A 25,133-nucleotide genomic window follows, 5' to 3' on the forward strand; every position below is an offset into this window, starting at 1 on the left:
TTCTAATGATATAACCAGATGGATTAACTGAAAAAGAATGCCTAATGAGCAAAAGAAATGGGCACCTTGAGACACAACAAGGAACAAAATCCTAAAGTTGAACCCGGGAGTGGCAAAGGCAGACTGAGGACAGGCATTCTTAAATTCTCAGTGGGTACATTGATGAAAGCGCACCTTATGGGCACCACTTACCCTGTTGGTATCCAGGTCAATAAGCCATACATCATCAGGCATTTTAAAATCCAGTTTGTAAAGGAAGAAACTTGCTGGAACACCAATGATATAAGGTGTAGGGGCTAGAAGCAACTGAGAGAGAGAGACTTTAATGAGGACAAGATCTGCGTGTGCTATCACTATGTTCTTCTCAAATATTTGTTTGTTAACTACAGTATGTTTATAGCAGAGAAGATGACACACAAGGCATTGGTGATTAAGTAATTAATTCCATACAATAGAAACATTTAAAAAATAAAAGAAGAAGAATAAAAGTTCCTGCTCAGAGAGCTTCAATTTTCATTTAAAAGAAAATAAATTTCTGCCTCCCATGCTGCCCCGCCAGGGATGTAATTTATGTGTCTGCATGGCTCTTTGTAATAAGCTTAATCTAGCAGCTTAACACATCTATCGTGGACCAAGAAAAAAAGATGTTCAGAGTAAGAGCCTACTAAAGAAACAGCATGTCACAGAAGAATACACCTTCAGCTCAAACTGAGTCTGTGCCATTGTAAATGTGAGGGCTTTGCCATTACCCTTGTAATGGTAATTTGGTTTCAAAACAATAACATCTCTAGAAGCAGATGAAATAAACACCTTCTTGTTTTTTTCAAATGTACATGGAAAACCTAAGGAGAAATTCTGGTTGTTTCTGATAAGTGAATCAGCAGAGGGAAAAGGTCTAAATCAATAAGGCATGTACCTACTTCAGACCAGTGGCTTGGGAGGCTAATTTATTCTTTACATCTAGAACAGCTGGTCACCTCCAAGGGGCAGTACAAGAACAAACCTGCAGCATCAGTTGCAGGATAGCACTGAAGTAGTTAGATGGCCTGAATTCTATCTTTTCAAGCAAAACAATGAGCTCCTGCAGAGAGCCAACTATTGGTAAAACCCAGGCTTCCAGCTAAAGTAACTCAGCACTTCATACTTCTGAGGAGAATAAATTGCTGTCAGTAGTTTCCAAACCCTAAATCAAGAGCCCTCAAGTGTCCTTAAATATTACTCTGGAGCTTCCCCAACAAACCTTAATACTCAGTTGGCAGAGGGAGCATAAATACTTATCATAATATTGTGGATCTATGGCCTTTCAGTCCATTGTTTGTGAGTTACTGTGAACTACTGCTTTGAATCATACTATTCACCAAGTGTGCTTTGAAGATATCCTAAGTAAGTGGTGCTACCTACGATTTAAGTAGTTAGTGGTGCTCAAAGAACATTCTTGCAAGGCAGACTTTGCTACAACCCCTAAGAAAACAGCAGGGAAGGAAACGAGGACTACTCCTATATAAGTTTCAGACATCACAGAAACATCCTTTACAAAGAAAAACAATAAAGGAAAAATACGTACCTGTTCTGCAGAGGCCATGCAGGTGGGAAGCAGAGGAATCACTGGGAACATGTACTCTAATGGGTAGATCATAGCCACAAAGGCCATCACAGACATTGAGAGCGCATTATAATCTCTGGACTGCAATACAACCTGCAACCAAAGAAACTCACTCAGCATTGCGGCAACCATTCACTTCTAATACTTCCCCCCAGGTTATACAAAGTTGACAGCCTGCAGGCCTCTGATTTAATGGCTGTGAACTGGATGACGCTCCATTAATCTGTCTGAAAACAAGCTTCAGGTACTTTTTTGAGTGAGAGCAAAACTTTTCAAAATGGGAACCTCAGAAGGAGCTATTCCTTCCCTCCACAGACAAACTGATTCCAGGCAGTTCAGGACACAGCTGTTCTACACATTCAGCCTGCCCTGGTTTTGAAGAGGGCAGAGCTTCCTATGTACATATCAAAGATCAACCCTTCCCTTCCTACCTTGTGCTCCAGAAGGATGCAGGTCAGCACCTGCAGACAGGCATCCACTCCCAGCAACTCCAAAGGCAGATGTAATGGAAAATCCACCAAGGTGAAGCGGGACGGATCAGGAAGAGCAAAGGTCAAAGCTGGCTGCAACTCATGTGGCAAGACTTCCACATCCACCCGCTTCTGACCAGCAACAGGCATCGGTGAACGGAGCAGCCGGTATATCCAGGCCTCAATCTCCCGCAGGTCATGTAGCAATGCACTAGACTTTTCTTCCACCAGGAGGGAGCCTGTGAAAATCCTCCACATTGTATCCCTGTACAGGGAGAACAACAAGGTTAATACTCCAAGAGCTTCATGTGACAGCCGTTCCACAAGGCTCTTCCTAGGAAACGGCAGATCCACCAAGGATTAAAAGGTGCAGCTAACAAACTTGCGTTCCCACAGAGGAATGGAAGGTAAGGATTTAAGCTGACTGAAACAACCACTATGGGGAATTATAAATCTTTCTGTGGCAGGAATCAACTCAAGTATGGCATTTCCACCTGAGAGTTCATTCATTCATTTAGATGTTTCACTTAGGTCCACATCTCTGAAGATCTCTCATTGCTCTGGTGCTTGAAATTCAGCATGCACACAGCACTCATATCTCGTCCAGAATTGTGGTCGACTGATCGCTTGTAGGATTCTGCTTCCGGCGGTCCTACAAACCTTTGCAAGACTAGGAACTAAACCTGAGATAATAAAAATATGCCACACCAAGATCTCCCAGACGTTTTGGCATGATAAAATACTCTTTTTCTTCCTATCCTAAATTGCACTGTATCATTCTTAAGAGCTGAATAACCCACAGCAGAAGTGGATGCATTTCAGCTGAGAATACAAATTTCTGAAAGCTGTCTAGAAAGTATTTAGGTACCTTAGCAAAATAAGCAGCAATTTTCCCACGCCCTAAGCTAGCAATTTGCAAACTTGTAGCTGACAGGCTCGCTGGCCAAAACATATGTACAGCATTGCTCAGGGCCTTCAGAGGTTCAAAACTTGAAACTGGGCCTGACAAGGGAAGCAAAGTGGCTTGTCCACTTCTGCCCTTAATGTCGTAGCATAGTGAAGGCTGCAAACCTGCTATAACCATTCTGCAATAAACTTCAGTCTGATAATTATCTACAGTTACTGTAATTGATCCCTTTGAATGGTATGGGTTCAAATTAGAGGTTCTACCTTAGAGTTCACAACGTAAAAAAAATTAAAGAAAAAGAAAAAAACATTATAATACTGGAGGCTTCAGAAAGGAAGAAAAATTAGAGAAATTTGGAGGGGTCGAAAGGAGGGCAATTTGAGATTATGGTAAGTGATACACCTCTCAGGAACTGTGTGCTTCCCATCCTCCACTCTCCCTTCAGCTGCCTGTAGTGCACGTGGCATTAGGTTGTTAACAGGCACGCTCACTCTTTTGCAAGCTGTAAGGATTCAGTTTCACCTTTATTCTGCCACCACTTCAGAACTATTTTACTTTTCCAGGTCACGGCTTGCAAACCACATCGTAGTTCAAACCTGCTGCTTCGCTCTTCCCAGAGATGAATGCTCAGTGTTCCTTCTTTTGCCCTCCTCATCTGTCACTCAGCTACTCTCTTTAAAAATTATGTTCAAAAAGAGCAAATTTTTCAAATGCCACATCCCATTCAGACACTGGAATACTTTAGCATCCCTTTCAAAAATCAGATGAGCTCAGAGAGTTGAGGAAAACCATGAAATTCAGCTTTCTGTCTGCCTCAGTAATTATCAGACTAAACCAAGTGACAAAATAAGCTCCCTTAATACATACCTCCATTAGAGGGGGGAACCCTTTTGTTCTGACAGAATAATTTTTCCCCAGCAGTCAGTGGATTCAGGTGATCAATCTGCTGATGCAGGAGTCAGTCATAAGCCCAGGACACTCTCCTAGAACTATTCTGGTACAGTAACCCAAGAAGTAGGCTACTGCTCTGTGAACAGATTCCCCCTTTCATACAAAATGTAAAGCACTTAAAGATTAAAATTATAGATGTCCTGTCATTTTTTGCTTTAGACAAGTTTAATTTGGAGTGTACCAAGCTACTTAATTCACATTATGAGCTATCTCACAGCCCCATTCCTCCTACTATTGAGATAATCCCCTTTCTCCAGAGATGCATTTTGTATTTTCTCTTTTCAGTTAGCATATTAGAAAGGAAAATATCATCCTGGAATGTAGGTGTCAGGCACAATAACACAGGTATACATCCATGACTGATATACATAAAGACATTGTTCCTTCTGTACCCTGCAGTGCAACATCTTTTGTTACACACCCAACATTATAATACCAGATATGTAAGATTACTACATTACATTAAAAATACACCAGGATCCTGTCAAATATGCTATTACCAACCCCCATTCTCATATGCTTCCTAGACAACTCCTTTGTTTTCTACCTCTCCTCCCTCTCCCCTTCAAATACCATACTTGGATCTCTTTCAGCCACTCCTGCTTCTCTAATCTTTCCTCTCCCACAGCTGAAGTTCAGATTGTTTCATAAGCTCACTAAACACACTTTCATCATTTCCCTCCTGCCCCAGTTGGAAATTCTCTGTTAATTCTTGGCTGTTTCTAATTTGCCAGAGAATCAGTCCTGATGTACACCGCCATGGAGCTTATATGCCAAAGCAACAGTAACAGTATCAGTGCTTAGCTTCAGAAGAGATGATGCTCAGTCAGCTTCTAGCAGGATAGTGCCTCCTTAGGTGTATCAAATGCAAATCAGACCAGGTTACAGAATCAGACAGAGAAGTTTTAAAGAAATCACCACAAAAATTTCCTTTTCCTACTGTGATCTTGGGTTAAAACAGCAAAAAGATCAGCCATTGTTGTTTGACTGCTTCTGAAACGACACCTGTAGCCACAATTTGCCATACAGACAATTGCAGCCCTGGACACAAACAGTGGTAGGAAAAAATTCTTTCTTCCCCCTCAACATACCTCTGTACCCCACGAGGAATCCCCAACTTCTTGCCCAACAATCTCTCACTACAGCAGTCCACAAGTCTCTTGAGGGTGTACAGACACTCACGAAAGGTGGAAAAGAAGGGATAATGACTAAGGATGCACAGAGAAGTCAGAGTGCTGTTCCGAGAGTGATGGCTGCCTTTGGCCAGACGCTTACTGCGTGGTGATCGATTCACATCTGGGGTAGACTCTGTACTTGGAGCCTGCAGTGAAGAACCACTCTCTGAACTCTCAGTGACCACTTCCTCTTGGGGTGCAGATGCATCCCCAGATTTGGAGATTTTCTGTCCCTCCCGAGCTCGATGTCCCCCTGTGCCTTCTCCCTTCTCCTTGGGTACTCGTTTCTGGAACGAGCGGTAGAAGTTGACACAGATTCCATAGCGAATGACACCTGTATCTTTGTCTGTGAGCGTGAAGACAAAGGAAGTGTCATCACGGAAGCTCATACGTTTTTGCCGCACGCTAAGGCATCCTTCTGGCTGGCAGAAGAATACAACATCAGGCGGTAGAGGAAAGTCCACATGGTCTTCCAGAGGGTAACGTCGCAGCAGTTCAGGAGTCTGAGCAACGCTATCGCTATTTGGCTGCCTACAAAAAAAAAGCAAACAAAAAAACCATACGTAGTTGACTAATGCCAATAAAAATCTTTGGTATATCCCTACCAACATGTCAGGAGCCTGTGGGCTCAGCTTCATCTTTGTTTATTCTCTGCCCTACTATCCAAGGAGAAAACAGCTTCCCAGTCACTAGCCACGATGCTTAATCCCTAGCACAAAGCCACAATTGTAGAAGGGTTAAATAAAATAAGTCTATACCATCATTATCAAGGCCCAACAAGGAGCCTGTTCAAATTTGACTGAGAAAAGGACTTTCAGGAGTATGCTGTTCCCAGGAGAACATCATATTGCCACTTTTCAGAGACTTTGATTTCCAAAATGAATCTAACTGCACAGGTTTCTGCGCAACACTTTGGTAGGAAATACACTATCCCACTTCAAATATACAGTCAGGTGAAAACCCCCTGAATTTCAGCCATTTATGAACAAGATGAAAAATTAAATGACAAAATCTGGTGTGAATTCTTAACTGGGAAAAACAAGAATTTACTAGGAAAGAATTCAGACAAATGGTGAAATGATATGGATCTCCTCCTGTAAACTTTTCATTAAAAGGTTCTAGAAACCATAGATACATATATTTCTGCGTTTGATTTTCACGTTGGATTTCAAGTCCAACTTTTATAATAAGTTGGGTAGTAATATGCAGGTCTATTTAACACTGTGGCTCACCAACCTTTTTACCACAAATCACTAATGGAACAAAGACAGAAAGGCAATACCGTTTACTCCTTCTTTTCCACCAGAACAGATTATTTCAAGGTATTAACTATTTTCCTACCACTACTTTTCCAGTAAAGTTACTGAATAGCTGCCAGAGAAATAGTATCAGATCAACATAGTGAAGGAGGAAAAATACATCCCCAGAACAAACTCTTTTTGGTTTGACCCCTTTACTAGAAAGTCTGATCTCTCACCATTTGCTAAAGTAATTAGCATTTAGTATCATGTTTACTAAACGGGATGTAGGAGACCTGGCTCTATCATCACTCCCCTATGGGATCTCATACAAGACATTTTCTCACCTTGACGCTTTAAGAATTCCCCATCTCAAAACACAAATGATACTTGCTTTTCTCTTATCTGAGATGTGAGAAAAACCAAACAAGTAGTAATAGAATGTTTGTAATTTACAAAAGAAAACCACTGGTGTAAATAGGTCTGGTGAACAATTCCCCCAAACTAATATTTAACTAAAGAAAAAGTAAAAATGCTTTAGTAACAAAGCATAAACTGGTAACAAAATTTATAATGTCTGTACCATTAAGTACTGAAATACTATATGAAAAAGAAAGAAACCCTAAAAGGCTTTTATATATCAGTGGACACAATTAGTGCATCATCTGCTGAAGAAGAAATGACAAATAATGCTGGTAGTGTTTAGAGTGTCTATTTGGCAGTGAATGGTTAAAAAAAAGTCATCAACAAAGTGCCAGCAAATATATCATCAGCTCATGCCTTTGCAGTAATATTAGCTACAAAGACAGAGTCTTCTCAGATGTTTAGAAAATTTGCATCTAATAAAAAGGAGTACTTCCAAAAGGCATTGCTATTTGTGCACAGTGGATAACAAGATGTAACAGCAGAGGCCACAAGAGCTCCTAAAGACTTCGCAGTAGAAGCTACTTCAGTCAGCTCCATCTCTTCTCATAGGCGTTTGCTGAAGTGCCCAATGAGACAACAGACCTCTGAGCATTAGCAATCTAGCTACCGCTGCCCAGCAAAAAGCAAGAGAACTGCAGGAATCCAGAAGTGATGCCAGCAAATTTCTAAGTGAGCACATCAGATGCTATAAGCATCACTGGAGAAGGCAGTTAACACTTCCTCCTCCTTCTTTTCCTAGTCGGTGACACACACATGGAAAACTTGGTTATTTTTCTACAGACAATAAGAAGTAATTAAACTTCTTCCGTCTGTAAAACAGAATAAAATAAACAATAATAAAAATAATTAGTACTTAGGATTATGTAATTTCCTCCACTTAGCCTATTTAAATATTGCACTCAAAGTATTCTAAAATGAAAGTGGCAAGTAAAGCAACAGGCTGATGCACATAAACCACCAATATTTTGAAATGAAAGTAAAATAGGCTTTGGAATACACCCATTAAATAGACTGGCAGAAAGTTACTGCATAAACTTTGAATAAAGGAAAATAACATTTACTGAGCACCAGTGTGTTTGACAAACAGCTTACGTATCAACACCACATTTCATACATGCTTTAAGTAAATAAGCGTAACATTTTATCTATCGATAGTTAGTAAGATTTTTTAAAAAGAAAACATCCATGTCATTTCTATGAGGATAAATGAGTATTAGGGGGAGAAACGGCCAAGTATGGCAAGTTCCAGCTTTTTGTTTACACTGTAAACACTGAGTTTACAGACTACACTTCAAAAGCTAGAAAAGTAACCCCAAACTAGTAATTTACTTGTATGTGGCTTTCAGTATTTTCAATTTGTGAATCCCTCTATCCTGATGCCAGCAGAAGCAAAGAAGTTCAGACACACAGACTACCACAGAGTCACATATAAATTGACTTTTCTTAGCTACCCTTTGCAGAACCTTGAAAAGGAGTCTAAAGACAGCAAGTTAAAACACTCTGGATGACCAGTATCTTTCAAAAAGTGCCCCAGCCCAAGTAAACACTCCCATTATGGCAGCATTCTGCAGGCATTCCAGACAGCACTTCCTCAGCACCAAGTATGGCTTCATCAATGGATGCTAGGCTATTTATCCCCACTTTACTGCCCAAGCAAAAGCAGTGGTGAGAATCTTTTACGTTACCTGGCTCCAATGATCACAAGATAGTCAAGTAACCGAGGACAGATTTTCTTTTTCTGCACCATTGTCCTTGACACCCCTCCCTATGTCATCTCAGTGAATTTCTCTTCATCGATCCAGTAGTCAGTTATCCAGCCAGCTGTGATCGGCTGCCTTGGGGAACAGGATCTGCTTGGAACTGTTTGGCAAGCCCAACCTACGATCAAGAAAAGCAAGAGCATCAAAGGCACAATCAGGAATACCAAATATGTATAAGCAACTTCATGATCTTAATTACATTCCCAAAAAGCCTCAGTGTTCTGTGCAGTCATGGCAATCCACAGATCTCTCTCTTCATGAGTATAAACCCACAATAACATGCCCACAAAAGCAGAGAGCACTGAAAAACACACAAAAATAGTACAAGAGTATCTCAAGAAAGACCACAGTCAAACAAAGCAACACATCACTGGCAAAGAGTTATTCATTAAATGGTTCCGGGCAAAAGTATTGTTTAGGCAAATCCCTGGGATTCCTACAGTGCTTGGGAAAAGAGTTTTAATTGGCAATTCTGTACAGTTAAACAGGACTGAAGAAAAAAACGCAACCTGAACTTCAGCTGTCTGATAAACAGAAAAACTAAAGAAAAGATAATATGAAGAGAAGTCCAATTTGATATAACGCACCTCACCCTCCCAAATGTGAATGTGGCCTAGAACAAGAATGATCTCCGCAATCCCCAAAGTCTGCCATCTCTAACACTTTTTCTCTTAAGATATAGAACAGCAGTTCTATAGAACTATAGAACTGCAGCTTGCAATAGCAAAAGTGCTTTTTGTAAATCATACGGTTTCTTTCACTCACTTTATTCAATTCCATTTATCTTGTGTATCTTCAACATTTTACTCTTGATACCCACGCCTCCTACAGCTACTATCTCTGCCCATTTTAGAACAGAAAAATCCCCTTGGCTTAACTGGTATTTTACTACAGCATTACTATTTCTTAACAACTATGCTTAATAGACATCCAGAACTTAGTAAGCACTGTAAAATTGTTCTTTCCAATCCCACCATTCATACTTCATTGAATTAATGAAAGAGAAAAAAAAACACCTAAAACCTTAAAAGGTAATCAAGCTCTGTATTAAATATGAGAAAAAACTTCTTTACTGTGAGGGTGACAGAGCAGTGGAACAGGCTGCCCAGAGGGGTTGTGGAGTCTCCTCCCCTGAAGATATTCAAAATCCACCTGGACATGGTCCTTTGATTACCTTATTCCCTACCTACATTTGAAAACAATCTGAAAACAGAAATTTTCTGAAACAGAAGGTTCTCAGAAACTCTAAAATCAGAGATGGTCAAACTGTATTACTAGTTTACTGAGCAACCCAGTGAAAGCATTAATAAAGTTATTTTATATTTTAAAAAAATTAACTGCCTTTTGGGGCATATTCAGAGTAAGGTTTCTATTTCAGTTAATTTTTACAACCTACGGCTATCAAAGAATTCAGAGAATTATTATTACTGTACTAAAATCTTTCAGTTCTGCAGCGTATTTAGATTTCATTTGTATAAAAGTATAACAGATTTACAAACAACCTGTAAATCTCAGCAAAATTTGGTAATTTTATTGATGTTTCTCTCATTACTTCACAACCCAAAGTTAGTTAAAGGCACTGTAACCGTCCGCATCTCACAATCACATTCAAAGTCTAGTAACATATCAGCTTTTTTCCCAGCCAACATTCCAGGTACAGAGCTGGAGAAATTTACTCGTTACCCTTCCAAATACCAGTAAGAACACAAACACACACAAAAAAGTATGTATATGATTTATCCAAAAAGGAAAATCACACTAGCCAGTAAGTATTAATTATGGAACAATAAACTGAAAGTAACCTTACCCACACACATGGAACCCCCCACATTTTGTAAGGCTTCGTGGCATGGTTTTAGTAGACACCTCAACTACAGTTGCTCTAGGTTCCTAAGTGACAGCACTACTAATTACCTTCTCTGAGCAGCAACACTTTCATAAATTATCTTCTCTGAACAACAGATAAAACACAGACACTGAAAGCAAAGCTTCTTCGTTTTAATATTACTGAAAACATTGCAGACTCTGTCTTGCAACAGCTCTTGATCCAACATATTCTGCACATATCTTGGCGTAGATAAACCAGATGAAGTTGGAATGATCAAGTGGACCTTTTTGCCTTCAGTTTGAAGAACTACTTTATCTGTTTATTTCATATATCTTTACCCAGAACTGTTTAAGGAACTCACTGTTCAGTTACAGATAGGAATAAATTACCACAAGGTAACATAGAAGTGTAACTTCGAGGAACTTCCGTTACTCAGTGGTAACCAAACCTAGGTTCTTCCTCTACAACAGAGACTACCCTACCCCACAGTGAAGGTGGAGAAAGTAAACTGCATTTACAATGGAGTAAAAACATGCAATGACTACAGAGTAACTGAGAGGCTACAAGGCCATAACCTGACCTTACCCTTCAGTAACTTGTCCATACCCTGTGGTTTTTCTCCTATTCTTTAGCCTGGATAACAACTCTTATGACTGCAATTCATTACACATCTTTCCACCTGTTCTGCAAAGGAAGTCGCAAGGTATGCAATGTGAAGACCTCCATCAAACCCACAAAATTTTCAGGAGCATCCAGGCAGACCAGTACAAGGAACGTATGCAGAGCTTCCAAAGTCCCTGGAATGACTGAAGCTGCATCATGGTGATGCCGTACATCAAAGTTTCTGTCAGTTCTTAAAAAAAAAGATCTGAGCACTTTCTGAAATGTCTGATTTCCTCTGCAACACAAGGAGACTGATGCAAATATTCTGCAGTGGCTTCCAGAGTCTTCTTTACTTGCTTGCTTATTCTTAACAAGGCCATGATTACAGTGAGACATAATAGGACAAAGGCTTTCTTTTGGAAGATGAAGTTTTATTGAAGAAAGAGATAGAAGAATTAGAACCAAGTTGTTCAGGGTTTTTTACCTTCCCCTATTCAATCTCTTGTTTCTTCAGAGATCTATTAATGGCTGATGACAGGAATTAAAGAGCATTAGACCAATATTTGCTGGAACCCATCTTCCTATTCCTGGTTGGAATCAGACACCACAGTTTATGATCTGTATAAACCAACACAAACAAGCACTACAGTCCTACCTCTCTCTCCCTACCTGCCAAATGCTTGCTTTCAGGCCAGTGTCATGCCCTCCTCTGTGCTGGTAGAAGTGTTCATGCAGTTCCATGGTGAACCAGATTGCGGAACTGATATGGACTAAAACCACGACCCTCCCTTCTCCTCCCTTGCCACTTTTGTTTTTACTAGGTTATTTCTATGACTTGGTTCACTGAGTAGCCACACAAATGCTTGTGTAGGTACAAAGAAAAGGTAGGAACAACTAGCTAAGGGTATTTGGAAAATTTGATTGAATGTAATATGAACACAACTACAGATGACAGCTTCTCTAGGGGCAATAAAGAGGTAGTTTCTTTCTCAGAGATTTGTTATCATCCTTCCTCTAGCTCCTAGATTTTAAGACTAAGTACATTAGAACAGAAAGAGATCAAACAACCAAGAGGTACTTCCATTTCCCCTCTTCCATGCTGGCATTTGGACCTGAACTGAGAGATTATCTTGACTCTGAGATGGTACTCGTTTTGACATTGATGGCCTCTTCTCTCTCTCTCTAGGTTGCTTTTTCTGAAAAGGTCTTCTGCAGCATGCTTTCTCTTTGCAGACATATTGGAACCAGCCCTTTGAAGGCTGAATACTCAAGCAGCGCTTGAGAAGAAACTTCCTGTAACTTCAACTCAAGAAAAGGAGAAAAATAAAGAAGTGGGTGCCACCGCAGAAACATACTGCACAAACATACCACATATCAGATAACACCATAATATAAATAAGCACTCATATGGATGGTGAACAGGTTGGTGAGAACACTACCTGCGTACTGTGGCAGCTGTCAGCAATACTCACGAACTAGTAGAAATTGGCACAGTATCCCAGATGCAAAGACAAAGGCCAGAGCCAGTGCTAACCCACTGCCTACCAGTAACTCAAGACAAAAATGTCTTTCAAACAACACTTCTATTACTGGAACTACTCTACATTTCAAAATTCCTCAAACATCCACATTTTAGGTTGTAGCACAACTTCTTAGAGGCCAATCTGCATGGTTTAAAGTCATCCCGGAAATAAACACACACACTCATGAAAAGCACCACACTACAGAAGAGATATGGTAGAATGAAAGAACTGCAGCAGAATTTTTATCAGTTTAGAGACATCTGTGTCAGACTGATACACAGTATTAGTCCCGACAGACATGAATTGTGCAGCACCCCTGTCTCATCTACCCCTTGGAGTCTTCAGTCTTTTTAAAAGTCTCTTTTCTTTCTAGATGCAAAGCTAGAGGAACAAACTCATTTACTCAAAGGATAACTTCAACACAACAAACTGTTAACCCAACTTAGCTCACTTACAGTCATGTTTCTCACACAGAAGCTTCCAGCCTTATACTCAACTGCAATAGTCAGCAGGTATTTAAATCATTGCTTGAAAAAATGATACAAAGATAGTAGACTACTTTCCAACAGGCAAACATTAAGCCCTGCTTTCCTTGCAACTTTTCCAAAGTTTAAGATGGTACCAGAAAAGCCTCTCCTTTCATTATCTCCATCTTTTATCTGGTACGAGAATCATACTGCACAGTATGGAGTACTGTGCATGGATACCTTTAGAATAATAACCAGGGTCATACAATTCAATTTACTGAGTGAAAAGCATACAGTGGGACATTAATTTCTAAGAGAAAAAAGAGGAAGTTGTGAAGGAAGGAGATGGCAAGAATTACAGGACAGAAGCCACATGAATTCTGGTTCGCTGAAATCTCACCTTGAGAAAGACCAGATTTCCAGCCATGTCCAAAAGGAACTAAATTTTCAGTTCTAAAATTTCCTTGGAACACCTTGAATTTCTGTTTATTATCAGCCAAGACAGTCTGTACTCAGTTCAGATCTACAGCCGCTATTCCTGACCTTAGTGCATTGTTTACTGTGAACTTGAGTACCAGCCAGGCTAAACTGAAAGCTGAATCAAATACAAATAGGGCCAAGAATTTCAATGCCTGCTTTTTGGTTGATTTGTATTTCTTTTTCTCACATTACACACCTTGAGTATGCTGAGACAGCTATCTGCAAAGCTATGAGAAATAGGTCCAAGTACCTCAGGACTAGCCAACCTCACCTCTGTGGCCAGAAACCCCACTTAACTCACTATGAAACTGGAATCAAGAGAGTCTGAAGCATAATATGAACTATTCATGGTAGCTTTGACATGTCTTTAGACATTTTAATAATCTTTAGCACTGAAATTTTGGTTACACCTTCTTCAAAGTCTGTTTCAAGTGATTCTAACCATTATCTCTGGTACAGGCGTACTATTTTTGCTTGTACTAAGCTTTTAAATAAGCAGACAAGCAGTCCCTGCTTCACCTAGCCTTTTACACCTTCTCTGCTTAATAGCCATATTAACATTAAACACTGCTAGTAGTTTAATACTTAGAAATATACAACATTCTAGGAAGCCCACTACCCCTATTATCCAGACACTACAGTGGTTCTACTACACAAGAAACACAGACGACCGCACAGATGAGTTGAGAACACTCCAGAGCTTGACAGAACATGGAATATTTCCAAAGTAAGACCTGGATGGACTTGCTATACTGGTGCAGCTGCTTTGTGTGCTACCATCCACCTGGGCAAGGCAGCAGTGCATGCCAATGTTGTGACTCCTAAAAAAATACTTGCACTTTGGCACCAAAAAAAAAAAAAAGAAAAAAAAAGGAGGCACTTTCAAAGCATTGCAAGCATGCCTAAAATAGACAATGGCATATTTATCTAGTACGGTTAGTCTATAATATAGGTGTGGTTCTGCGAAATACCTAGGGATAGTTCCAAGCATAAGAAATCACTCAGGAGAGAACAGGACTGCAGGCAGACTCTAAAAGCATCCTCCCTGGGGCACACGCATCACTTGAGGCAGTACAAGTTCCTTATGGATAAAACAGCAGATGCATCCCAACTGTTTCCACTTTCCATCTATCCATAGAGCTCAAGGGAAAGGACAGAATAAATCAGATTAAAGAGAATTAGAACTGTGAAAACAGTTTTTGGTAATACAAAAATATATCCTTGGAAGCCCTTCTGAAGCATGATAATAATTTAAAGATTTCTTCCTTTCCTACTACGGAATGGTATTATCTCTTTGCCTTTTGAAAACAGTACTGACACAGCCAAACATCTTTAGCCTCCACATCAGTTTTCCAGAGCAAAACGGAGGTAGCATGGGCAGGGATGCCAATAAATAGACTGAACATGACCAGAGTTAGTTCACAAACATAAGTATCATGCCACACAGGCAGGAACCTTTCTGCAGCATCACAGAGTGAAGCTGGACTGGTTTGGTTCTCAGTTGCTATAGCAACATATTTCCCCATCCTTGTCACATGCTGGCCCTTCAGTGTTGCCTCCTCTTTCCCCCCTGCTTCAGCCAAATGCTTGGCTAAAGCAGCCTGCTGTACATGCAAGACCACACAGTCGCCACACATGCACATGGTGTGAAAACAGACCCACAGGTAATCTGTTTCAGATCAATCTCCATAGCAACCCAATCTTTAGTCCCTAGATCTTAGCCTATCAGGTCTATTTATAGAGCAGCTGCAGCACTCCACCACCAAAGCTCCCAGCACAGCCCACACCACAAACAGCCTTCAGCCAGGCACAAGGACTGCCTGGAGCCAACGCTGAAACGTACTCCTCCTGGCACCAGCAGGCCCCTGAGCTAGATAACAGCACAGCGTCTGCAACACGTTAAATGCCGCCCAGTCGGTGAGGTTTGCCATATCCATGAATACTACAAGTATCAGATGTCATCACTGCTCACAGAGAGCCGAGTACCGATGGCAGCTGACAAAATCCGCTTAGCCAGGTACACATAGGATGCTTCCACAGACATCCACTGCATCTGCTCCTTTAGTCTCACAAAAAAAGGACATGCAACATGTGCCACCACGAATGTGCAATCCTAACGGGAACTCGCAGGCAGCAGCAAATGCAAAGGAGTGGTCCCAGCAGGACCTGCCCCAGAAAAGCACAGCTGTACCCACCAGCAGATACTTGAAAACCATGCGCTGGAACATTCATCTGCTAACTGTTTTAAAAAACAAAAGAAAAACAAAAAGAAAAACCAAGACTGAGACCTTGAATGAGCCATGAGAGATAAGCAGGTGGGAAAGAATGGTATGCAAATACTGTTATCCTTTTTATTCTATCACACTCTTGGAGAAAACGATCAACAATAAACTAATGCAGGAGAAGGCTATGTTTTTACAGTACTCTACTTGCTAACAGGAAGAAGATGACAGATTTTAGCCTCAGCCCCAGTTCGTTTCACACACTTCAATTTAGGTTAAAGACCTTATTCTCCTCCCTCCCATTACTGCCTGAAACACCTCTCTCATGATCCTTCCTGCAGCTCCTCACAGTGCAGGGCACGCAGAGCACCACTCACCATCTTCACACAACATAAATTTTGGCATAAAAACCCTCTCTCAACCCAGCCAGTTCTCCTGCTCTACACTGTTTGAACTTAAATTCATCTTTTATTTAAAAATAGTCTCCAGAGATTTGCATGACAGAACAGTAAAACAGGAGCTCTTGCTCCCTGCCCTTCACTCTGTTCAAGTCCATCCTTTTTTTTCCCCTCCTCGTGCAACATCGCCATCACAAAATACAAGAGCCTTCTCATCTATTTCTACCTCATCAGCTTTTCAGCAGTCCTCAAAACTCCAGTAGCAGCTGCTCATATACTTTGCAAGGGGGGGGGGGGGAGGCAACTCAAAACATACACAACACCCCTGAATTAGCCTCTCTTTCTGCAACCACCATGGCAGCACATTCTTTTCAAAACTAGATCCGCTTTTGGCTCAAGTTTTGAGCTGAGAAATTTTCTTGCTGCTTTTGTGTGCAGCTTAGACCCCAGTACCCATGACATGCTTCCATTCCCAGCCCTCTGTGCCCAGTTCCTGCTTGAGAAGTAGGCCACAGTTCCTGTAACGCGGACACCAGCAGGTTTTTTTCCAAAAGCCAAACGCTGCAAATGCACAGCCTTAAAAAAGTAACACAATAACAACAAAGCATGTGACATTTAAATTGAGAAAACTGCTGGATGCAGCTGCAACTGCTAAATTATTCAGTGCTCTCCCTCGAGTGGTAAGCAGTTCTGAGCCAGGAGCTCAGACAAGAGACTTGTACAAGAGGACAGCAGGTAAAAAAGACACACCACAGGCAAACAGCGAGGAGCATGCCAATGACTAGTGGCTTCTCCTCTCACATAGGGTTCAAGCTATTCACCTACTCATTTAACAGGTGACATCACTCATGGCACCACCACCACCAAATACAGGCATGTTCAACTCTCTTTCCTGGAGATGGGCCACAGAGGGAGAAATGACAGCCTCGCCAGGATCCCAACAATGAATTCTAGGCTTTTATAAGGCAGAAAAGGGGGGATGCTCACAACCAGTGTGGAAACACTGGAACTTTGCTCACAATAATGAGAATTGGAAAATAAAGATAAATAATCCAGTTATTTGGCTGTTGTTAGCACCCCAGAACTGGTACTCAGAGCCTCACATTTGGTTTGCCTCGTCTTAGGAACACTCAGCCTGCCTCCCTGCACGTACCACCTGCCTTGTTATTCCTTCCCTCTACACACCTTCCCCTTCTCTTCACCAACACTATGGAAGATCAGAAATTTCTACTCTCAGACCAATCCTACTATTAATTTTGGTGATAAATCATACTACCAGCTGGTCAAAACTGAAAGGAAAGCAAAGAGAAAAGCCCATTTTCTCTCTGCTAGGGCTCTGGGAGGTGGGAAGCACACATTTGGCAGACTCACCCACATGTAAACATTGGAGGAAGCAAGCTCAGCACAAAGAAGGAATAGGAACTGCCTCAAATGACTGTTAGGGCCAGCGAGTGACAGATTGAGGGGTCCTGAGAGGACCTTCTAGACATCAGCAGTCACCATGGCAAAGGAGGGAGGGAAAACGCAACACGTCTGAAGACTAATGAGAGAAAGAAGGGAGAAATGAGATGGCCTAGAGGAAAAGCAAGCATGCCCAGCTCATAGCTCCAGCAGAGCACAGTTTAACTGCTATCAAGCCGAAACAGATACCGACACAGCAGCAGAGTGGCTCAGTGCTCTTGGGTGAAGCAATTTTGGTGAATACCCATTTCAATTCTTAATCATCTTTATCACAAAAAGCACTCCTCTCCTCCTGCTATCTGATGCAGAGGCAGAACTCCCCATCTCCAGCCATGAGGGCCTTTCCAGAGCAAGTACGATATACCCAGGCAAGAAGAGACCCAGGGAAACTGGTGTCAAAGCTACAGGTAAAAAGGCAACCAAACACTTGATACTGACAGTGGGAAATTCAGTTAGAATATAAAGGGAAGCAGGACACCACCATGACGCTGAACTCGCAGACGTGACAAAGAGAAGGAACAGATTAAAGGGGGGAAAAAAAAAGGCTGCTCTGCTCGCAAGATAACACACAGTTCCTGGAGGTCATCATATACCCAAATTGACAGTAATGTATCTTTGTCCTCAATTTATTTTTTTTTTTTAATAAGGTTAATTTCCTGATTATGACAAATACCCCTTAGAACAACTGTTTAGAAATTAGTTACAAACAAAACAAAAAGGAGAGCTCTGACAAACATTACAGGATACCTCAAAGGTAACATGATGACCAGCCCTTTTTTGAGGGCTGCCACTGCTGTGAAATATTGAAGGAAGAAACAGAAAACCATGAAACTTTGTGCCTTGCTGCTACACCGACGTGTTATTTCTCACAAGAGCCTGGAAACACAACAGTCTCTCATGAACCGCAACACCTAGGAGCGCAGCATAAGAACTGCCTCAGCATAGGTAATTTTGGCATATGCAAGCACCGCTTATTTTTAAATCACTGCAAGGGTCCTGCTAGTAGCAGTGATTAAAAGTAAACACAACCTCTCACAATTCAGCATTTCTGGGCACCAAAAGGCACAGCCTCCTCATTTTGGAGTTCTCCAGTATAAAGATATTTTTAGGGCTCCTGGCAGTACGTGGGTCATTTCTTCAGAGTCTTGCTGGGTTTGTGGTTTCAGTTGGTTATTCTATTTCCAGGAGATAAATCAGAGGCATGTTTCTCAGTCATCAAGAGTAATTTTCATATGGTCATGACAGCTTTAAAAGCCTCCAGTGACAGAGAATCTAATTGCCATACAATTATTTTCTAGCTCAGACAACAGAGTAAAGACCAGCTGAATTATACAGGCTCAGTTCCAGAGAGCAAACAGCAGGTCATCATAACAGTTTTTCGTAGCTCTTGAGGTAGATAAGGAAAAGCAGCAAATCCTTCCATCATCAAAAGAAATACCACATTATTCCACAGGTCAACATATAAATCCACTAAAAAACACCCCCTTCTAACTGATGCCTCATGCTGCTTATCTTTGTTTCACTTCAAGTCTCGTTAGGTCACTGACAAGGCTTTTCCTTCATGAAAATTTATACCTCGAGATAGGTGGAGATCATTTAAACTGGGGAAGTGACATTAATCTTGCATATCAAGCTCCTTCATTCTTGTTTCTAAATCCTTTCCCCGTTGCTGCATATCCCCAACCAATAGCTGCATCCTGTGTCTTCTACTCTTGTGTTGAACAACTACGTCAAAGCCTTTCTGCTAAGGGGCTGCCTGGAAATTTAATGCAGTATGTCTTAAATGCAGGCACAATAGGGCCAAAGGATATTTGCAGGAATTAATCTGGGTTGTAACACGTGTTGCCTGTCTCCAATTCCTTCTTAACGGCAAATAAGTAAAACACTCAACTCTGTACTTGGCTTTAACAAAAAAGTATCAATTTCCATCTTGTGATCACAATGGCACTACCCACCTAGTTAAAAAACTACAGTGTGAAATGACAGCCAAGTTACTAAATTATACATCATTTGTTATCCACTCTCATGCACTAAATCTCTAACAGTATTTTTTCCTAAAAAAAAAAAGTCATTTCTCTAACACACGTATCTGGGAAGAAGTATCAGAGAAAATCCATTAGCTCAAGTGCTGTAAATCAAAAACTGTGAAGAGATTCATTCTCTTAGAATTCAGCAGTACTTATGACTTGCTAATTTAATACCAGAAATATTCATAGATGTTTGGTTTTTCAACTGACTTATTGCAAAAGATGTTAAATAGAACAGACTGAACATCTTTCCAGAGGTAGGTCTAGTACATCCTGCCTACACATAACTTAAATATTTTATATGGCTTGAGGTGAAAGGGAAAAAGCTATCAATTATAAGCTTCTGTGCCCCTTGCCCCAAGCCAGATAAAAACCAAAGCCAACATTAATTTAATTTAGGAAGATGATATGAACAAGCACTTTAGTAAGACTTGAGATGCACTGATGCTGTTACCATTTCTACTGAACCATCAATCCTGATAATCTAAAAACTGAAAAGCTACTTTGGCTAGGTGGGCAAGGCTTACTGTTAAAAATTATTGAAACTTTTATTTCTCCAAAATCCTTCTGAAACAGACTGAAGTTGTGCGTGTGTAAGAAAGACCAATCTGTCTGCATTCAAAAGAGTTACAGAGTTGCATCAGGGTTGAAGAAGAGGTTTGCCCTCTAGAATATTTGTTTTTCAATGAAAACTTGAAACTAGAACACTTTTTTTTTTTTTTGCCACTCACTACACATTCACGGCTTTGGCACGTAACACATACATCATCAAAACATATCTTGGGCTCTGAAGCTTACAGCCTGAAAGCTGTTAATTTGGTAAAAAACACAAAAGTCCAGGCTTGTAATACAGCTGCAGCACCACTGGACAGGCATGTAGAAAATTTTTTATTGTGGACAAGACCATATTATTTTTCAAACAATAGTGTTCTAGAGACTTGCGGATGATTTTGCATTTTATTAAACATACAGTAAGGTGCTCTGTGAGCGTCAGATGTCTCGGGTGCTCTCTCCGACGTATCAGGATTGCAGATTTTCGTTAGTGCTGAAAACATCAAGTACTTCTTGTGCCTATCCAAAACAGCTCCCGAGGTTCAAGCAGTATAAAGTCCAAAAACGGGGACACTTCCCAACCAGCCTATATTTGGCTTCCTTTGGTTTGGTTACATGACCCTCAGGACACCACAACACATCTCCCCTCCCCTTGCTTCCGCCTATCAGTAACATCCTTTTTGCAGATAGTGATGCTGCAAAGAGCAGAGCAAGGACGTCGGAGAGCACACCAACAGAAATGCTGACCCGGAGTTGCACTGAATACAGAGAAAATGGCTGGCTCACCGAGGGAAAGCGCAGCGTATTGCCAGATTCACAGCTCTGTCCCGGGGCTGCGAACTTACAGCGTATGTTATTCCATATTAGTCAGGGAACAAGCGCAGTTTATGGGCAACTTCAGGGGAAGAAAGGGAGAGGAGAAAGCCAGGCAACAAATCAGATTCCCCCAAAGCTTATAATTTCTCTAAGCACTTCTTTATAGTGACTCCACGCGAACCGTAACGCGGACCAAGCTTTCGCCCCTTCCTCCACCTGGAAATTAAAGTGCGTGACACAGCGAAGTGGGGACGCCCTTTTCTAAGGGGAAAACGCTCTTGGTTTATAGGTTACTTCGTAAGAAATCGCTTAGTATAAAGCGGATTTCCTATTCTATTGTCTCGGGGAGTGGCAGAACCTGCTGCTTGCGAACCAAGGGGTACGCGCACCCTCCCCGCCCCGCTGCCGCAGCACTCCCTTCGCAAAGCCGCACGCCCAAGCCCTTCAAAGGGGATAGCTCCGTTCTGCGCCTCCCTTTACCTATTTCATCGCCTCCTCCCGGCGGGGAGCGAGGGGAAGCGGCGGCAGGCCCGGCCCTGCCCGCCCCGCGGCGCGGGATGGCGGCGGGCCCCGCGCCCCCTCCCCGGCCGGCCACGCCGCCATTTCCAGGGCCCCGCTGCCTCCTCCTCAGCTAGAATCACGAGAGCGACCCCTGCCCCAGGCTGCCCAGCGGCCGCCACCCCCGCCCCCAGTGACCTTGCGGGAAGGCTACCCGCACTCCAGCATCGCCACAGCGCCCGGCCGGGCGGCGCCGGCAGGCGGAGCGGGGGCAGTGCCCTACCGCCAGCTGCGCCGGTGCGATCCCCTCAGGCAGCGCCGCCGGCCGCGCTCCACAACCTCCTGCTCGGCTCGGCCCGGCCCAGCCCGCGCGTAGCGGCGCTACGGCGGCGTCCACGGTTTTGGCATGTGCGTGTCTGCGTGCGTGCGTGCGTGCGCGCGCCCTGCCTGCCCGCCCGCCCGGGCAGCGCCGCTCACCTGCCGCCGCCGCGTCCAGCCAGTTCCGCATCGAGCGCCGGGAGCGGAACGCGCCACCGCCACCACGGGGAGGGAGGAGAGGAGCAAACCACTGGCACCGGCGGCGGGGGGGGGAACCGCCTCACCGGCGCCGCCGCCGCTCCAGCCAGCGCCCCAGGTCGCGCCTCCGGGACTGGCGAAGCCGCGGCCTCCCCCGCCGCCATCCCCCTCAGCCGGGACGGTGAGGGCAGCCGGCAGGCAACCCCCAGTATCCATACGGGCTGGGGGATGAGGGGTGGAGAGCAGCCCTGCAGGGAATGACCCGAGGGTACCGGTGGGTGAAAAGCTGGACATGACACAGCTCACAAGCCAATTCTGTCCTGGGCCGCATCAAAAGCAGCGTGGCCAGCAGGTCAAGGGAGGTGACTCTGCCCCTCTGCTCCGGTGAGACCCCCACCTGCAGTGCTGCGTCCAGCTCTGGAGCCCTCGGCACAGGAAGGACATGGAGCTGTTGGAGCAAGTCCAGAGGAGGCCACAAAAATGATCCGAGGGCTGGAGCACCTCTCGTACAAAGGCAGGCTGAGAGAGTTGGGGTTGTTCAGCCTGGGGAAGGGAAGGCTCTGGGGAGACCTTATTGCGGCCTTTCAGTACTTAAAGTGGACTTGTAAGAAAGATGAGGACAAACTTTATAGCAGGGCCTATTATGACAGGGCAAAGGGGTAATGGTTTTAACTAAAAGAAGGGAGATTCAGACTAGATATGAGGAAGATACTTTTTACAATGAGGGTGGTGAAGCACTGGAACAGGTTGCCCAGAGAGGTGGTCGATGCCCCCTCCCTGGAAACATTCCAGGTCAGGCTGGACGGGGCTCTGAGCAACCTGAGGTAGTTGGAGATGTCCCTGCTCACTGCAGGGGGGTGGGACTAGATGGCCTCTAAATGTCCCTTCCAACCCAAACCATTCTACAATCCTAAAATGGCAGAAGCAGAAAAAGCCACGCAGATGCAGCTCTACAGAGCAGTCCACCTGACAATCACCTGGCACATTTCAGCCACCCAGAGCATCAGATGACTGCCTTCAGACCTCCTCCTGGCAAGCAGAAGGTGAAGCCTGGCAGCAAAGCCCGGCTCCAGGCAAGCGAGAGCTGCATGGATAAGGAATCACTGCCTTACAACCAGGAGATAACAGCGCTGTGTGCTTTCACCCTGTGCACGCCATGCTGCTTTCCAATTTGCTACCAGCTTCGTAAGATTACAAGAGAATGTGATTATTAAAAGCCTAAGATGCAGCTTTTTTAAGCCCTTCCAAGCTCCCATAAACTGCACTGCACAACCAAATCCATTTATTGAAAAACAAAATTACTAAGATAAACCCCAAGTGCAACCAAAACTACCACAGGTATCCCAATGGTTTAAAAAAATAAATACAAGGTGCAAAATGGTGAAATACTTGATTTGATAGTCCACATCTGTACTCTGTCCATTGTAGGGGAATTGGGATTTCAGAAATACACCCATCTTTTCTTCCTCCCGCCATTAATCTGAACAGATGGTGTGCAAACATGGCTGTTGCATAAGGGTAGAGCCATCAGGGAACACCTCCTGAGATTAGATTTCAAGCACTCCATGATTCCTCCAGCGGCCAAGTTAGCAAAATTAATTTGAGAAGATAGAGTACAGAGGCTTAGAGTGGCAGGACCAGGTCTCAAACCTAGGTAGCATTTTGCAAATACAGAAGTACAAAGGGCCACTGATCTCAAGGAAGGTTCTTCCCCACAACTGCTTACTTCAGCTCCCTGGGCTCACCTGGGAAGCTGCTATAAAATGAAAAACTAATTCTGTACTGATTTGCACTTTTGAAAAAAATGAGAACATGAATATGTAAATAAGGAGCTTATATTTGATCACGTGACAGTGAAAAGGGATGGAGAAGCAAGAACAAAGGAAAAATCACCATTTTCACCACAGCCATCAACAATGACATTATAGGTTGCACCTTGAAAATACATCAAATTTACATGCAGTTTTTCCTGTTCAAATTAGCAAAAATGAGATGCAGCATAAAATGAAGCTAAAAACAAAACTGCAGCTTCACTGCTACTGCCTCTTCACTGCTGACAGCCTTGTGGGTTAGCAAATCCCAGCCGCCCTCTACCCTAGCGGGGCTGGCTCGAGGTCCTGAGCTCTGCTCATTACTCCCCACCTCATACCCCACTGCAGTCTCCTATAAGCCTATTCCTATTCCATCTTCCTCTGTTTCAGTATGTCATGGTTTTAGCTGGGATAGAGTTAATTTTCTTCACTGCAGCTGGCACAGTGCTGTGCTTTGGACTTAGCATGAAAACAATGTTGGTAACACACCAATGTTTTGGTTGTTGCTGGGCAGTGCTTGTGCTAGTCAAGGGCTTTTCCAGCTTCCCAGGCTCTGCCGGGGGCATGAGCAGCTGGGAGGGGAGGGGGCACAGCCAAGAGAGAGGATTCAAACTGACCAAAGGGATGTTCCATATCATGTAATGTCATGACCAGTGTGTTACTGGGAGGGGCTGGCCGGGGGAGGGAGGCAGCAATCGCAGCTTGGGGATGGGCAGCGTCGGGTCGGCGGGTGGTGAGCAGTTCTTTGTTTCTGGGGTTTTTTTTCCTTTTCCATTTTATATTATTATAATCATTATTATTTTATTGTAATTATTAAACTGTTCTTATCTCAACCCACAAGTTTGTTAGGTTTTTTTTTTTTTCTGCTTTTGCTCTTCCGATTCTTTCCCTGTCCCACGGGGGTGGGGGTAAGTAAGCAAGCAGCTGCGTGGTGTTTAGTTGCCAACTGAGGCTGAACCACGACATAGTAGTTTCAAATTTAAATTTTGTACTCTGACATAATGTACAGGCTTCAGAACAACCTGTGGCATGGAGCCTTGCTGAATTGTTGATTGCTGTCCTTTCCCATTGTGGCAGGGGATCTTCAAGTGCTGAGGAAGCAGCACATGCTGGACAGCTCTCTGCTTCCCCCCCATCTACCACTCCCTTCGAGGCAATGCACGTGGATAGCTATTCCTATTAATTCTCCAATGCAGATCATTTCCAATGTATTCACACAAAGTATCAGCTAGGATTCTGCTAAAATTCACTCAACAGACAGGGGCACAGCAGAGTCCTATTTCAATTTTGGTGAGCCACGATATGTGGAAAATGGAGCACATGAAATAAAAAGGGTTAAATTCTGAATCAAGGTGAGGTACGTATGGGTAACTCATGGTCTTCATGACACGCACTTAATCC

At 43.0% G+C, this 25,133-nt stretch overlaps 1 protein-coding gene across 16 annotated transcripts in view; it reads right to left on the minus strand.

The window, feature by feature from the left end:
* Positions 1–21,940, minus strand: part of MADD (MAP kinase activating death domain) — a 74,818-nt gene extending 52,878 nt beyond the window's left edge. For 9 of the 16 annotated variants that reach the window (XM_075105412.1, XM_075105411.1, XM_075105406.1 and 6 more), the window contains exons 1-6: positions 21,689–21,823; positions 8,456–8,648; positions 5,023–5,637; positions 2,035–2,338; positions 1,565–1,696; positions 193–306 (exon numbers count right to left, since the gene is read on the minus strand). In XM_075105412.1, the coding sequence (XP_074961513.1) occupies positions 193–306; positions 1,565–1,696; positions 2,035–2,338; positions 5,023–5,637; positions 8,456–8,517 (1,227 nt within the window). In that variant the 5' untranslated portion in view covers positions 8,518–8,648; positions 21,689–21,823. Of the gene's footprint in view, positions 1–192; positions 307–1,564; positions 1,697–2,034; positions 2,339–5,022; positions 5,638–8,455; positions 8,649–21,603 lie in introns of all 16 variants that reach the window. The other 7 variants (XM_075105415.1, XM_075105414.1, XM_075105413.1 and 4 more) reach the window with 2 other exon arrangements.
* Positions 21,941–25,133: the final 3,193 nt, after the last annotated feature.

The sequence above is a fragment of the Phalacrocorax aristotelis genome, chromosome 10 (genome assembly GCF_949628215.1).
Source record: "Phalacrocorax aristotelis chromosome 10, bGulAri2.1, whole genome shotgun sequence".
In the NCBI taxonomy this organism is placed as follows: domain Eukaryota; kingdom Metazoa; phylum Chordata; class Aves; order Suliformes; family Phalacrocoracidae; genus Phalacrocorax; species Phalacrocorax aristotelis.